General features: G+C 37.5%; 1 protein-coding gene across 2 annotated transcripts; it reads right to left on the reverse strand.

Moving 5' to 3' along the window:
• Positions 1-234: 234 nt before the first annotated feature.
• Positions 235-6,307, reverse strand: SRSF5 (serine and arginine rich splicing factor 5). 2 transcript variants are annotated; one of them, XM_074236026.1, is made up of 8 exons: positions 6,154-6,307; positions 5,126-5,270; positions 4,769-4,839; positions 2,831-2,929; positions 2,667-2,736; positions 1,404-1,477; positions 1,176-1,286; positions 235-1,073 (listed from the first exon to the last, which is right to left on the reverse strand). In XM_074236026.1, exons 2-8 carry the CDS (start codon positions 5,249-5,251, stop codon positions 824-826), a joined length of 801 nt encoding a protein of 266 aa, XP_074092127.1. In that variant the 5' UTR covers positions 5,252-5,270; positions 6,154-6,307; the 3' UTR covers positions 235-823. The 2 variants fall into 2 exon arrangements, with proteins under 2 accessions (XP_074092127.1, XP_074092128.1); XM_074236027.1 differs by lacking the exons at positions 235-1,073; positions 1,176-1,286 and having other exon boundaries at positions 1,462-2,415.
• Positions 6,308-17,503: the final 11,196 nt, after the last annotated feature.

The following is a 17,503-nucleotide window of genomic DNA, read 5'->3' on the forward strand; positions in this document are numbered from 1 at the left end:
CTTCTAACGGACCACACAACCATTTACTAGATTCAAGAGATGGTGCTGGGTGATGAGATCTGCAAAATCATTTTGAAAATCTTAATGTAAATTTTTACAAATTTTTCTCCCTTCTAATTCCCAGACAATGGTACTCCCAAAGCAACAGTGAATGCCTAACTCAGGTCTAGAAAGGGTGAATTCTGAATAATAAATAAGAAGAATCCTTCAGTAGTTTTAATCAAATGAACCAGACAGTTTTTACAAATTTTATTATCAATACCAACAGCGACTTTAATGTGCTGTCTTTTATAGCAGTGAAAAGTTGAGTGGGAACATACCCCGTGTTCCCTATCAAAAACCAAAAACCCAAAATACCCCAAAACCAAAAACCCCATTCAAACTAAGTTTTATATACAGTAGATGTTGAGCTCTTGAAGTATCCAAAGCCATTAGTTTAATCATAAAGCATTAAACTAATTTCTGAATTGTCACTCACATATTCCAATAAACTAGGAACTAAAACGTTCAAATTATTTCTTTAGTACAAAAAAATTAAAGTTGCTCTAGTTATAAAAGAGCAGTCAATATACATATCTATACACTTCAGACATTCACAAAAATGTGAGCAGGAGAAGGCTTATGAAAAGACATTTAATACAATTAGTTTTCAACAACCCTTGGTGGTCCACTTCTACAAAGATTTTCCAGCCCCCTCCCTCCAAACCCCCCACTCCCAGAAAAGCACATACTTACCAGGATTTTTAGCAAGTATGGTTTGATTTTTGTCTTTTTTGTTTTGTTTTGTTTTTTAAAAAGGTCCCCAGGGCAAGTTATTTACAGTTCAATTGCCACTGTCAACAGATCTAGACCTAGATCTGGATCTCTGACGATCCACAGATGCTGGAGATTTAGATCTACTTGAAGAGCCACGTTTCTGGCTCTTTTCAGGCATAGGTGACCTACTAACAGAACGGGATTTGCTATGGCTCCGGCTTCTGGACCTGCTGTAAGATTTGCGGCTACGAGAACGAGATCGGCTCCGAGATCTAGAAGAGCTCCTAGTACGGGAACGCGATCGGCTTCTTGACCTACTAATGTTAAATAAAACAGCAAAGTTAGTAGGAACAAAACCTACCAGAACCAGTACTCATGTAAATTTTATAACAGCAGAAAATATAGACTTAAAATAATACCTGTGTCTTTTGCTGCCTTCAATCAGTTTAATTTTCCTTCCATTTATTTCTTTTCCAGAAAGCTTTTCAATAGCATTCTTTAAGTCACTGTAAGAGGCAAACTCAACCACCCTAGAGAAGAAAGGTAAGGTTATCAGAATTCTGCTTACAAGCTTTGAGGTACCATTATCTTAATTTACATAATTGCACACATTCTAATTTCAAGTGATTTTTATAATCTTTACCTACCCTTCATTTAGTTTAGGTCTATGAGCATCAGCAAAGGTTACTTCCCCAGCTTGCCTCATGAAATCTTTGAGATCCTAACACAAGACAATTATGTTAAACGAAGAAAAATGAAAGAATATAAAACAGATAACATGGCATAAAACAAGACTACTGAAAGAGAAGATGTTAGATAAAGTACAAACATGGCATTTACCACACTTGTATTCTATCAGAATTCAAAATTATCTACATCAGGGCACGAAATAAGTGAAAATAGCATATTGCTATATGCAAAATGCGAGGGAAAAATTCGGATTTTAAGTATTAGTCTATACTGAGCTCAGCACAAAGAAATAAAAAGAAAAAAAACAAAAGTTAACAGTACATGTTTGTAAAGTAAAGACTGAGGTAGAGTAAGTCTTATATTTAAACAGAACATTTACAAGACACCAGTTATTTTGTGCCCCATATGTCATTAAAAACGTAGTTTACTTTACCTTCATTAACATTTCCCTAGGCTAGTCAAGCAGCAAACTGCATTAATCGCTCGGAGATACCGTCATGACATATGCCCGACTGGCTCTTCGCCACCCACTTGGAAGGACACTACCCAATCGATGGAAGCCTTTAAATCGCACAGCCCTCCCTATTAGCAGACTACTGACGGATGCAGACATTTTCTACTCTTGTGAAGTTACCAAGGACCACTTTACTGCGATCAGGATTCCAACGACCACCTAATTTCGTATCTTTCAACTCTTTTCGACCAGGACCTCTTATTCGGAAGCGTTACAGGAGGACAGCTCTCAACTTAGGGATCAGATCTCGTTATCTCGGGGATCGCTGCAACCTGGCACTTTAAGGAAGTGCACCGATTACGTCTAGACCGGCAAACACAGATCTAGAGGTGGCCAACTGATCACTGTAGGAGCTGACTGGCAAAGTCAACCAGGCCCAACCAAGAGTGACCAAGACAGAACGATTAGGATAACCCACAGGCACTCCTCGTCATAAGGCCAACGACACAGATAGGCTGGCAAATAAAGGGTTTAATATTTGGTTAAAATTGATTTTAAAACAAGAAAAATCCTCAAAAACATTTACATTTGAACACTATCATTACTCTAGGCTTGAAATATCCCCCAATTATGTTAAATAGTTTTAAATATTATAGATGTCCAGTTAAGTTCATATTTAAAGATAAAACTACTTTATTAAAAGGTTTAATATTAACTACCCATTAATTTTTAAAATATTAATGTTTTAAACCTTATTTCAACAAACCTGCCAGCTGACTCTTGAAGATAAATTCTCAACAATAAGGCGATTTTCTGTTCGTACAGGTGGGGCATTTCTGAAAAAGACAATTAGAATGGAAGAATTTTATCTAAATTTTAAGTAATGGCTACTTATCAACTTTTGCTTTTTGAATTCAGAAAACTCCCTACCTCCTGTCGTTTCGGGGACGACGGCTACTAAAACGATCAGAGTATCGCCCTCTTCCTCTTCCACCTCTAGATCGAGCCCTGGCGTGTTCAATTGTAACCCTAGAACAAAGGAAAGTCTTTACACTTTATTCTTTCCCAAGTGCTTATATACATTGTCATTTAAGTTAATACAGTTTAAACTTAAACCCTTAGAAATTGAGTTAAGAGATTCAGTTATGGAGAGGAAGCTACCTAGAGTTAAGTATTTGATCATACATTTTGCAACATACCTCAGTACATACGTATAGTAGGTAACAGCTAAACCTTCAACAAGACTTTCAAAAGATGCATAGAAAAATTGTTATTGGCTCACTTGATAGTTTTTTTAGGTTTTTATAAGACAATGGGGGGTTAAGTGTCTGAGGCAGGATTTGAACTTAGGCACTCCTGACTCCAGGGTAGGTGCTCTATCCACTGTGCCACCTAGCTGCCCTGACTTGTAGTTTTAAGAGATGGAATGATTAAAAATATCCTGTTAAATCCTGAATTGTTCATTTCATTTTTTTTAGCCAGTATTCAGATTGTAAAAGAATGCGAAGATCCCAAGGGTATGAAGGAAAATCGTTTTTTCCAATAGGACTTGCTAAGATCTTAAGTACAGAAAATCATCACAGTTTACTTTCTGATTTTGCAGCTTTTTTCAGCATTTCACTTGTTTTATAAAAGAACACCTATCCTGAAGAGAATCAATTCATTTAGGTCTGAAAGCATGGGTAAACGTGCAATTTCTTAAAATAAGATATATAAATGCCCTTCATTTACTGTTTAGGAAAGATACAAGCTCTTATACTTTAGGTTTCTTCCTTAAGGATATGATTTCTCATCACACTCAATTTGGATCACTGTACAACGTGGAAACAACGTAAAGAATGACAAATTGCTTTCTGGGGGGGGGAAGATTAGGGGAAAAATTATAAAACTCAAAATAAATACAATCTTTAAAATAACAAGATACAAAAAAAACCTGTTAAAAATAGGCTACATCTAGCTCCTCTCATCTATTCAGAGATAAAGCAAAACCCTGAGACCTGCTATGAACAATGTCATCCATATCCAGAGAAGAAAACTATATGCTATATTCATCACTTCTTTAAAACTGATGTTTTCACTTCCTATCTCATGGTTTTCTTTCTTTGTTCTAATTCCTCATACACAAAAATGACTAATATAGATGTGTTAAATACAAATGTATAAGGTACAATTTTTTTTTACTAGGTTGTTCACTGCCATGGGGGAGGCTGGTAGAAAAACATATAACTCAAATTTGCAAATGTATGAATGTTTGTAAAACTACTGTAAGCATGGGGCAGCACCGGCCTTGGAGTCATGAGTACCTGGGTTCAAATCAAGGCTCAGACACTTAATAATCACCTAGCTGTGTGGCCTTGGGCAAGCCACTTAACCCCATTTGTCTTACCAAAAAAACTACTTGAAGCATGTTACTGGAAAAATAAAGATTAAAAAACAGGGGCGAGGTGGTGCAGTGGATAGAACAGTGGCCCTGGAGTCAGGAGGACCTAAGTTCAAATCTGGCCTCATAATTATATAGCTGTGCGGCCTTGGGCAAGCCACTTAACCCAGTGGGGTTAAGCCTTGCAAAAAAAAAAAAAAAAATGAAAACAGGCTCATCTTTTAGACAACTCATTTAAAAAAGCACTATTGGCTTTTGAAATGTTCTACTAATTCACAGCATTTACTATACTGTAGTGCTATAAGAACATTGTAACTTGTCTTCCATTTATTTAATAAAACCAAAAATGAAGAGAAGGAAATGTGATTTCAAAGGCTCAGATTTAAAACAAGTAATTTTCTAGATTATTTTACCAAACTCTCATTTTACATGATACATAAGACTGCCTTGAGTCAAATCCAGCTATGTTTAAATGAAAAGAAAATTACCTTTCACTGCAGAGTTCCTTTCCATCAAGTTCATAAACTGCATCATCAGCATCTCGTGGGTCCTCAAATTCCTAAGAAATCAACTGATTTAGCCATTTCATCTCCATAAATCATTAACATGTAAAAGCACTGGGTAATCTTAAAGCACTGTTAACGAACTGAATCAACATGAAAATATCATATAATATTAATCCATCAATGCTTGTAATTCAATCCTCTAAAGTAGAGACTGTATTAACACAATATTTTCTTTAAAAAGTTAAATTTACGTAGCTTCTGTAAGATTATTACATACTTAAGACAGTGATTTAATTCTTTTATCATGCCTTTACAAAAAAAGGTTTTACTGATACCTACCACAAACCCAAAGCCTCTCTTCAGATCAATGTCTCTTATTCGTCCATATCCTTTAAAGAATCTTTCTACATCTTTTTCTCGGGCTGCCGGATTTAGCCTTCCAATGAATACTCTACAGCCACTCATGGTATCCCACTTTCAAGTCCTTTTTAAAAACAATAAACGATATGTTAATTACAAAACTAAAATGTTATCCTAGTCAAAACGGTGCTTGCGTAAACGTCTTAAAATTTTTCTGGGCTTTTAAATACCTAGAAAGAAATTAAGATAAGCCAATTGGTAAAAAAACAATGAAAATCTCCCGCAGGAAAAAAAGGGGGGGGCGTCCGTACCGGCGGTCACTCTACCCCCTGCACACTGCAGCAGCTGCAACGCCCACTGAGGTCTCAGATTGCGCAGGCGCACCCACCCTCCCCTCTGCCGCAGTTGGAAAGGCCGAGAAGGGAAGGTGGGGCGTAGGCTACATCCTCCTCATTCTCGGGCCAATCTCCAGCCGCCGCGTGAGCTCCTCGGCTCCCAGAGCGTCACAGTCACACAGAAGCTCGAATCACGCGACGCGACGCCGGCGCATGCGCAACCAGCCAACGGAGCCTTCAGAATCACAAAATGGCGTCTCGATAGGGAAGGGGCTCGAGTTGCGCGCGCAAATCTAACTCCACCCTCCCCTCCCCCATTAACGTTCCCAACCGGATCAGCCGACCGTCTCAAGGGCCGGTTGAGTGTCAGAATGGACGATAAAGACCCGTCTCCCAAATCTCAACAATCAGTCTCCTGAGTTAAGCTGAAAGGGGGGGGGAAGCCAATTAAGATATAAAGGACACCGCCCCAATACCCTCCAGCCCTCCGAAAAACTCGGGAGACGCCTCCGGCCTGCAATCCTTAAAAGTCCTTTTAAGCCCAAAGGGCGAGAAAGGTGATGGAAATCTCTTGCCTGAAATACAGGGTCCTTCCCTTAATCCTAATTACGGGAAGACAGGCGGCAAAAAATAAATCCTAAAGGCATTTTCCTTGGAAGGCGGGTCGCTTACCAATCCAAATGGGCAGGAGCTAGCGCGTTGAATCCGCGGAGGGTAGAGACGACGAAGCGGTCGAAAGTCCGCGGCTGGCGTCCCGTCGGAGAGGGCAAACTTACTCAGGCTACGTCTCTCTGCAACTGACGCACTTAACAACTCGGGCGTTCCACAAAATGGAAGGCTCTTGGCGTCACTTCCGGACCCGCCCACAGCGTCACGTGGCCCCCCTGCGCGCTCACGCCGGAGAACCTCCCGGAAGGGTCGGCTCCTCCTCTTCAGTCCCAGAGACCGAGAGCGGCCGAGGGGCGGGGCGGGAGGCGGGCCTTGATGGGACGGGAGAGGAGGAAGTGGAGGGGCGCCGATGGAGGGTGTGGCTGCAGTTGTTTGTTGCGAGCATCCGGAAGCTGCCGGGCGGTGCGAAGTGCTTCCTGAGCCTGGGGCCTGCTTTAGACGCTGCCGGAGACGGCGGAAGCGGAACCGCGCTCGCCCCAGCGAAGCCCAAATCCCCTTGGGAGGAGGCGGAGCGAGGAACATTCGGAAGCAAGACATCCTTAGGGGAACGCCCGCGCTCGGACACCTCCCACAAGGCGGAGTGGAGCGCACTGTTTTGCTCGTTTTTCCATATATCGAATCACAAAACCACCTCTGTATTATACCGGACCATTTTTCCTTAATTCTCATCCTTGGGTTCAGAACAAACCCAGTCCCTGTTTTGATGTTGGATCTCTAAATCTCTCCGATCACTAGGAAAATAAAAAAAACTCATCTGTCCCTTCAGATTCCACGACTCTTTTCTATGCCCTCCCAAAAAATATAATTCCACTTTCAATTCTTTGTAGATAGTTTTATACCAATACCCATCACCTTGCCCCATTTCAAAGCGCAGTGAAATGCTGGGTCAGATTCCTACTGTAGAATATTCTCTGTGGAAATGCATCTTCCAGAACAACTCAAACTTTTCTTTCTCAGAATTTCAGTAGGACTCTCAGTTTTCCTTGGGCACAAAATCAAACATTTCCTAAAAGCGTCAGAGCAAGAAACTCCAACTTTTCACAGAATAAAATACCAAGAATCCTAGAGATCTGTAGGGGACCCAGCAGGTCACCTAACCCACTCCCATCATGAGGTCATGTAAGGTCGCACATATGTTCAAACTCAGATCCTTTGACTCCAAATTCAGTCCTTGACAATTTTCCTTCATAAAGGTGCTTCCCACGTCAGATAATATCAGACTATAACTCTGAATGCTGTAACAAACCATGACATTCTTTTTATTTTTCATCAGAACTATCTGATTGAGTTTCCAACCAGTTTCAGACTGTTTCATCAGTCTTTATAATAAAAACAATGCTGGGGGCGGCTAGGTGGTGCAGTGGATAGAGCACCGGCCCTGGAGTCAGGAGGACCTGAGTTCAAATCTGACCCTCAGACACTTAATAATTACCTAGCTGTGTGGCCTTGGGCAAGCCACTTAACCCCATTGCCTTGCAAAAAAAACAACAACTAAAAAAAAAATAAAAACAATGCTATCTTTATTTGACACACAGGATTTAACCCTGGAAGGAGTCTTAAGAGATTCTCTAAACCAACTATTTTATTTTACAGATTCTCCAGTAATTGTCCTATGTGGCATATTTTTTTTTAATCCATGTTTCATCAAACTTATTGTGAGAAGCACATTCATTAATTTGGGCGTTTACTTTGCAAAAGAAAAATGAGGGTCCTACTGAAGGTGCCATCTATATTTAACTTGAGGTTATGATTTTAATGTTTTGAAAAATGAAAAAAAAAGGGTTCTTAAAGACTGTTTTCTTGGACTGTTGTTATTATTTTGTTTCCTTGGCTGCCTTCGTGCCACCTTCTTTAATCTTTATCCATTAATTCTCTCGTTCTCAAAAAGAGACAGCTGGCAACCAGTCAGCTCCAGGTCTTCAAATATGTAGAGATGTACCCACCATGTGTTTGTTTGTCTTCCATGCTTTAAATGAATCTGACCCTGTTATCCATGCTTTGTATTGTACAGACAACCAAACACCTAAGGTTTTGAAAACTATAACAAACTCTATTAACAAACTCTTTGTGTTGAAAATTAATATACTTAACTAGAATAAAAATATTGCATCATTATCTCCTCTCTTTCCTTCCAATTCTTTTTCCTTTTATTTTACAGAGAAACTAGATGTTTATATTTACAAAACCGTGAATATCACAGAAAACATACTGCTGGAAAAGCCTAGGAAGACTGTCCAAAGCCTCCCCAGCAAATACTTTACTTGTACTAAGCTATTTGGTTAGACCATTCCACTTTTGGACAACTTTAATTGTCAATTCCTAATATTGAACTTAATTTTTTTTTCCTCTTCTATAATGGATGCCTGCTTGCTCTGCAAAGTTCTCCTTGAAGGATTACATCTAATTTCAAAGTTTTCATCCATATCAGGCTACAGTAAATAGAATTTTACTCCCACAATACCCACTCCCACAGTACCCTCTTCAAATTTAGTTTTGGTACTTTCTCACCCTCACCAGTCTAGAGCAAAGTTCTCAGATTTTTTCTATAGAGTTAGAATCCCCCAGTTTAAGCAAAATATTGGCAGAATGCTTGTAAATAAAATTTTCTAAAAGTATTATTTTAATGCCTATTAACAAACGACATAAACTTAATTTAACAAAACCTTAGAGTTTTTAGAGTTCCTAGCAGCACAGTTTGACAAACACTACCCTAGAGATGCAGTGATTTTGAGTGATGAGATGCAGTGATTTTGGAAATGTGAGTGATTAGGAAATCTGAGAGAAAAGCTAGAAAATTACCCTTCTCTGTTCAGTAAAAATATAGCCATTGATCTTGAAGTGGAGTCTTTATTCAGGATCCCTCTCCCCTTTTTCACCATTTGAGTAGGTTTGCTATTTTTTACCAACATCAGCAGCTCTCTTGCTCTGTAATATATTCATCTCTTCCAATTTACCTTTAAGTCTCCCATTCTTTTACTTTCATACTCCTAAATCAGGGCAGGAAAAATCATCTACTAGATTTATTTAATATGGAAAAGGGAGCTATTCAATGTCCTCTCCTAAATTAAAAAAAATCTTTTATTAAATTTACAAAGCTAGAAGTTTAAATTGCCAATATTAGTTCTGGGTATTCACAATTATATCTGAAGCTTCTATTCAATGACTGCTTTTGAGTGCTGGAGAGGGGAAGGCTAAGAGAGAGTGGTGGTCTTAGGCACAGATTCTGAGGGATAGGTCTTTGGGGGGGCAGTTACCAGAAAAGAAGTTTTGGAGGGAGAAAGATGAATGCCTTGTTTATAACTGCTCATATTATCCCAATACTCCTTTCTTCCTCCCCCTCCCCCACGTACACAATGGAGGAATGTCTGTCAGACTAGGAGTCTGTCCCAGCAGCTTCTGCTTATACAAAGCATAAACCTAGAAATTCAAAAGTGACTTAAGATGGCAACTTTATTTAAGTGACAAAGCTCTTTAACATTTTAATCACTAGAGACCTTGAGGCAACTGAATCAAACATAGGAAGTAAAAGTGTAAACTATAAGAATCATTAACAGTATTTTCAGTACCTCTTTGCACTGTGTGGCTCTTTATTTATCTTTGTATCATCCCTTGTTTGTAGAACAAAAGAACTTGCTTGTCTTTTGAATATTGCCTTTAAGTTATTCTGAGGACTCCAGGAGATACTAAGCTTTCATGTTGGTCTAGTGGAAATAAAGATTTTGTTCAGTCTGGTTTAGCAATATGAAGACCTGCCCTATATATGACTGATAAATGCGTTAAATAAAATTTTATTTTATCCCCAGTGTGAAGACACCAATTCTTTCAATAATATTTTATATAGATAAGTTTACCTACATGCAAATCTTACTCATCATGATTGTTTTCAACTCTTAGAATTTGAGTTTAGGGTGAACCTAAAACTAGTTAACTTTAAGAATATAGGATTAAAATAACATAACAGAAAAATATAGATTAGACATGAAATTTTATTCTCTGAGATTTACCATCTAAAACTATAGTGGAGTCTGTTTGTCCAAAATGGTCACGTTGAACTGGAAAAGAAATTTGGACTTTATATAGAAGCAAAGAATAGGAAAAATCATTAATCTTCTTTGTGACCTAACCATGACACAATAATTTCTGCCCGAAACTGCTCCTCAGAGATGATCATATTTGTACAATATTATCTAAAATTCTTTTCTCTTTCTGAAAGAATCCTAAGTTTGTAATTAACATAGGGAGAAATACCTTGGAGTCTACATTTTTTTTTTTTTTTTAGTTTTCTGCAAGGCAATGGGGTTAAGTGGCTTGCCCAAGGCCACACAGCTAGGTAATTAAGTGTCTGAGGCAGGATTTGAACTCGGGTACTCCTGACTCCAGGGCCGGTGCTCTATCCACTGCACTACCTAGCCAAACACGAGTCTTCATTCTTACTAGGTTTGGCAAGGTGCCTGTTATGAAGCCCCAGTACCTTTTAAAGAAATCAAATCTTTTTTAACAGGATATAGTTATGAGAAATTATTATTATACTTTCACACTGACTATTCTTTTACCCAGGAGTTCTAGCCAAGAACAAAGATAACAAAAATTAAATGGGAGGAAATTTCAAAGCCAACTCAGCATTTCACAAAAAAGATAAGATGTGCAAGGGAGAAGCACATTTTGGTCAGTACTAGGGGAATGGGATAAGCACAGGACTTTGTATTCCAAGTGGCTAAATGCCAGACAAGATCTTTAGTTCCTAATTTAAAAAAAAGGCTGATAAATCAACTAACTCAAGGACTATCCCATGCCTGATTGTTGATTCAGTTCTTAGAGACTCACTACTCCCTTTGGGGTCCTATAAATTTGTAAGGAAGGGGAAATGTAGGTGGAAAAATCTTCCTCTCTGGAACTGTCTTTTTAGAAGGATATTTTATAATTGCCTTTTAATACAGGTTGTTTTCAGCTGCTATTGACCTATTCTTTGTATCTTATTGTTGTTTTGTAATTTTATCCAAAGAAAAATACTATACTGTAACTCATTATTACTTAAAACATTTAAAGAAACAAGTGATATAAACATTGTAAACTCTTACTACACTCCTGGGTCAGAGAGCTCTGTAAATCCATTTCATATTTTGAGGAACCTGCAATCTTTTGCAAACCCCCAGCTGACCTCCAGCCAGTATCACCTACCAGGTGGTCAGTGTCACTGGATCAAAGAGTACTTGTTGTAATGTGTAAAAAAACTGTAAAGATGATGGGGACTACCTTATGAAGAGCTCTGAAAGCCAAACAGCATTTCATATTTTATCCCTGGAGGAAATAGGAAGGAAGCTTCTGAGCAGACCAGTACTTGAGGAAAATCACTTTGTGGATGAGTGAATGAGTAGAAGATGAACTGGAATGGGAAAGACTTGAGTCAAGTTGATCCTACCAGCACAATATTACAGTAGTCCAAGTGTGTGAAGTGATGAGGCCCTGCACCAGGGTGGTAGCAGTGTTAGAGGAGAAAAGGGAATATGTTGGAGAGATAATGCATAGATGAAATTCTCAGACCTTGGCATTAGCTTGGATAGGAGGGGTGAGAGATAGGAGTCTAAAATGACTTCCAGGTTTTGACAATAGTTAGCATAGATAGAAGGATCAAGTGAGGATTTTTTTTTCAGTATGGAAGAGACAATAGGAAATGAGCCAATAGGAAGGGAGAAATTGAAAATAGATGAAAAAATGGAGATCACAGAGGGGAGGATCTATTGGAGGAAATAGGAAGGAATGGAATTCCTTGAGTAGGGAGTTAATCTTGGTAAGGAGGAAGGCCACTTCATTATATGACAAGAGGAGTGAAGAAATAGGAAGTGACAGGAGACACCTGAAGGATAGAAAATGATAAAGAGGGAAGTACAGGGAGCTCATGGTGAATCCCCTCAATTTTTTCTGTAAAATATAAAACAAGGTTCCCAGCTGAGAGAACAAGGGGAGGAGGAGGCATGTTGACAAGTTTTTGGAAGAGTTGCTGTGGAGAATGAGAGAGTAAATTGAAAAAGGGAGGAGGTATACAAGAGTCACCAGCAATAAGAGTCCAGTTGAGATTGCATAACATAAATTTTGTAGTGGATAGAGTCAAAAGGGATGTATGAGTTTCTTCTACTTTTTTTGGCTTTTGTGGGTCAATGGGGTTAAATGACATGGTCAAGGTCATTGTAGCTAGTAAGAATCAAGTGTCTGAGTCTGGATTTGAACTCAGGCCCTTCTTTCTCCAGGGCAAGCGCTCACCTAGCTGCCCCAGGGATGCATGGTTTTGTCCATTGATAATAGTACCTATTTTTAAATTTTAATTTATATTGATAAATTGTTTTAATTTTCATTAATAGACAAGAATTCAAATAAATGCACAGGAAGCAAGAGAGATAGTATAAACAATAAAGCAACTAAACAAAATAAAAAAACAAACAAAAAGATTATGGATAATTGTACTGCCATGTCATTCTGTTGCTTATTGCCACAGAATGATGGATCAGGAAGGGCAGGGACAGAAGTGTATACCAGCATCCAGCAGCAAAGGAATTACTGAGTGAATCCCAGAGCACAAACTTATGAGTCCTCCTGTGTGCCATTTTAGAGATTGGTAGGGGTGGGGATACTGACTGAATGTATTAAGGATTAGCTTTCTCTGACATTAATTTATTCCAGTTCTGTAACCTAGGGAAGAAGCTGTAATTATTTTACCTTTTACATATAATTTTTATTTTGGGGAATTAATGGACATGAGATCCTTGTCAGTGACCAGTGAATGAGCATATTGTTAGAAGAGCAGAATCATATCAATTTTACATTAAATCTATGAAGGAAAGCAGAAGCAGGAAGGAAGTTGAAGCTAAATGGGATGAGGGCTCATAGATCATTCTTTGAGAGTCAAAGAAAAAAATTGGTAAAGTGAATTTAATCATATATCCAGAAGATACAAGTAAAATTATTTCAGGAGATATTTGTTCATTACATATATTGAAGTGGTGATTATAAATATTTGTAAAAAGATTGCTGAAAATCATAACAGTTTCAGACCAACATTAGCTGCTAAGGATGATGATGTAGAGAAAGTCTACAAAGAAATCAAATGAACATACTCTAATACTTAGCAATTTCAAAGGAAAGGTTAGAATGGGAAGAAAATTTATGAGAAAATAAGGTTCAGGAGGTGACTGGGTGGTACAGTGGATAGAACACCGGCCCTGGAGTCAGGAGTACCTGAGTTCAAATCCAGCCTTAGACACTTAATAATTACCTAGCTGTGTGGCCTTGGGCAAGCTACTTAAACCCATTGCCTTGAAAAAAAAAGAAAAGAAAAAGAAAAGAAGGTTAAGGAAATGAAAGAAATTAAAATCTTTTAGAATTTAGAGACGTATCATGCCTCTACATCACATTTTCTTCACAAAGAAGCATTGGTAGGCACGGAACATATTGAACGTCAAATAACAGAATAAAAAACCAAAGCTGACTTCATTCTTTTAATCAGAGCTAAGATCAGAATTTGTTTTAGAAAAAACAAAAGTGATGAGAGAAATGTATGTTGTATAATTCAAATGATTTATCCTTGAATTTTTATGTTTTTGAAATATTAGAAACAAGAAATGAATATCAGAAATCAGATCAATATTGACTAATAATTTAATATTGAAATTAAAACAGCATAAACTGTCACAACAAGGGGACCCCAAAATCCCCATGAAGTGCCTTAGCTAACTTCCAAGATATAATACTTTCCAAATGGAGATTGCTACCAAAGGCAACACCAAATTAGAATATGAACTGGATTGAAAATTTAATGAAGGGGAGTAGCTAGGTGGTGCAGTGGATAAAGCACCGGCCCTGGAGTCAGGAGTACCTGGGTTCAAATCCGACCTCAGACACTTAATAATTACCTAGCTGTGTGGCCTTGGGCAAGCTGCTTAACCCCATTTGCCTTTAAAAAACTAAAAAAAAAAAATCTAATGAAGGATAATTATGAATGATTATGAACACTATGGACCCATCAAGCAGAGACAAGCTGAGGGTAAAACTAGGAAGCTTGACAACCAAAGTTATCTCAAGGGCATTCCAAGGAATAGTGTAAAAAAACACCTAAAGAAAAAATGAAAAAGGTTTTCAAAAACTATTTCTTTTTTAATATTATTTTTTACCCAATTACATGTCAAGTCTTTCAGCATTCATTTTACAAGACTGTGAGTTCCAAATTTTTCTCCCTCCCTTCTTCCCCATCCTTCCTCCTAAAGCAGTAGGTAATTTGATATGCCATATTTCCCCATGTATAAGACACTCTTTTGCAAAAAATTTGCGATCTAAAAACTGGGAGTGTCTTATACAATGGTTGTAGATTTTTTTTATTTGCAATTCCCACTTTTTTGTGCTTGTTGTCTTTGTGCTCCCTGTTTCACTTTTGTTACCAGTATATTAGGTTATGTTTTGCCACATTCTGCAGAAATGACTCAGAAGTGCTGAATTCAAGTTGAAAGTGATCTAGTTTGCAAAAGTGAATAGAAATTGTGCTGCTGAAGATCAGTGTGGGCCTCCTCCAACTGAGAAAACAATGGAGCCTGGCTACAGGAAGAAGAAACCCTTCTGAAAACACTGAGGCAGAAGAAGGTCATGAGAGGCAAGGCAGCCAAATGGCCTGAATTAGAGAGGGAAGTGAAGAGATGGATTGAAGAGCAAAGGGCCAGTGGCATTCCTGTGTCCACAAAAGTAGTTCATCAGGAGGCCAGAAGAATTGTGATGATCAAGAAGTAACTGATTTCAAAGGAAGACACAACTGGTTCTTCAGGTTCATGAAACAGAATGGACTGAGCATGCATCCACCTAACAGACTTACCCAGGGAGTGCTTGTGATCAACCATAGACCAGAGCACAGGCAGGCGAGCAGTTGGAATTCATCATCAAACACAGATGAGGATGAGCCACTGGATGGGAGTTTTGACAGTGATAAGGAGTTGTATGAATTTTATGATGAATAAAATTTGAGTTCAATTACTTTATGTAATACATTTTTTCAAATTTCAAGTCCACAAATTAAAGTGTGTCATACATGGGGAAATATGGTAGGTTATACATATTTTATCACATAAGAAATATTTCCATATTAATCACAGTTATGAAAGAAGAAAATCAAAAAGAAAAAGGCTGTAAAAAAGAATAAAATAAATGAAAAAAGTATGCTTCAGTCTTTATTCAGAGTCCATCAGTCCTTTATTTGGTTGTGGATAGTATTTTCCTTCATGAACCCTTTGTACTTGTTTTGAATAATAGTGTTGTTGAGAAGAATAAAATCTGCCAAAGCTGATCACACAATTTTATGGATATTTGGACAACATTTTCCTGTTTCTGCTCATTACACTTTGCATCAATTGGTACAAGTCTTTACAGGTTTTTCTGAAATCTACCTGTTCATCATTTTTTTTTCAGGTTTTTTTGCTAGGCAAATAGGATTAAGTGGCTGGATTTGAACTCAGGTACTCTTGACTCCAGGGCCAGTGCTCTGTCTATAATTACCTAGCTGTATGGCCTTGGGCAAGCCACTTAACCCCATTTGCCTTGCAAAAAAACCTAAAAAAAAAAGAAAAGAAAATATTGTATTAGAAATTTTAGCTTTAGCAATAATAGAAGAAAAAGTAATTGAAGGAATTAGAATCATTAATGAAGAAACAGAGTTCTCTTTGCAGATAATATGATGGTATTCCTAGAGATCCCTAGAAAATCATCTAAAAAAGCTATTGGAAACAATGAGCAACTTTAGTAAAGTCTCAGGATATAAAATAAACCACATAAATTCTCAGCATTTACAAGAGATAGAGAAATCTTATTTAAAATAACTTCAGACACCTTAAAATATAAGGTAGATTCAGAAATTATGAAAACTATAAAACACTTCACACAAATAAAATCAGATCTAAATAACTGAGCAAATATCAATTTCTCATGGGTAGATCAAACTAATATAATAAAAATGACAATTCTACCTAAATTACTTATTTAGTGCCATACCAATCAGACTTCCAAGAAAATTAGTTTAGTGAGCCAGAAAAAAATAGTAACTAAATTAATATTGAGGAACATTAAAGGTTAAGAATATTAAGGGAATAAGGGGGTGGCTAGGTGGCTCAGTGGATAAAGCACCTGCCCTGGAGTCAGGAGTACCTGAGTTCAAATCCGGCCTCAGACACTTAATCATTACGTAGCTGTGTGGCCTTGGCCAAGCCACTTAACCCCACTGCCTTGCAAAAAAAAACCCTAAAAAAATATTAAGGGAATTAATGGAAAAAATGCAAAGGAAGGCAGCCTAGACAAATCAGATCTAAAATTTCATATATATATATATATATTATAAAGCATCAATCATCAAGCAACCAATGGTATTGGCTAAGAGATAGAGTAGTGTATCAGTGGAATAGATTAGTCATAAAAGAAACAGCAGTAAATGAATATAGTATTTACTGTTTGATAAATTCAAAGATTCCAGCTTCTATGATAAGAACTCACTCTTTGATAAAACTGCTGGGAAAAGATGGTATGGCAGAAACTAGGACTAGACCAACAACTTACACTCTTTGATAAAACTACTGAGAAAAGATGGTATGGCAGAAACTAGGACTAGACCAACATCTCACACACTATGCCAAGATAAGGTCTAAATGGGTATAAGATTTAGATTAAAGATAATATAATGCCAATTAGGAGAACAAGGAATAGTTTTACCTGTCAGATCTATGGAAAGAAAAGCAGTTTATGACCAAAGATGAGCTGGAGAACATTATAAAAAACAAACTGGATAATTCTGATTACATTAAATTAAAAAAGTTTTGCAGAAACAAAATCACTGCAACCAAGATTAAAAGGAATGTAGTAAATTGGGAAAAAAATATTACAACTAGTATTTCTGACAAAGGACTCATTTCTAAAATATAGAGTAAAATTTATTAAAAAAAAACCAATTCATTCCCCAGTTAATAGATGGTCAAAGGATATGGAAAGGCAATTTTCAAATGAAGAAATTAAAGCTATCTATAATCATATGAAAAATTGTTCTAAATCATTATTGGTTAGTGAAATGCAAATTAAAGCATCTCTGGGAAACTACCTCCCATCTCTGCTTGGCCAATATGACCAGAAAGGATAATGATCAATGTTGGAGGGGATGTGAGAAATCTGGGACACTAATGCATTGTGGGTGGAGTTGTGAACTGATCCAACCTTTCTGGAGAGCAATTTGGAATTATGCTCAAAGGGCAAAAGAACCCTTTGATACAACAATACCACTACTGGGTCTATATTCTGAAGAAATCATGAAAAAGGGTAAAAAAATCTCACATGTACAAAA

This window comes from Macrotis lagotis, chromosome 4, assembly GCF_037893015.1.
Source record: "Macrotis lagotis isolate mMagLag1 chromosome 4, bilby.v1.9.chrom.fasta, whole genome shotgun sequence".
Taxonomy (NCBI): domain Eukaryota; kingdom Metazoa; phylum Chordata; class Mammalia; order Peramelemorphia; family Peramelidae; genus Macrotis; species Macrotis lagotis.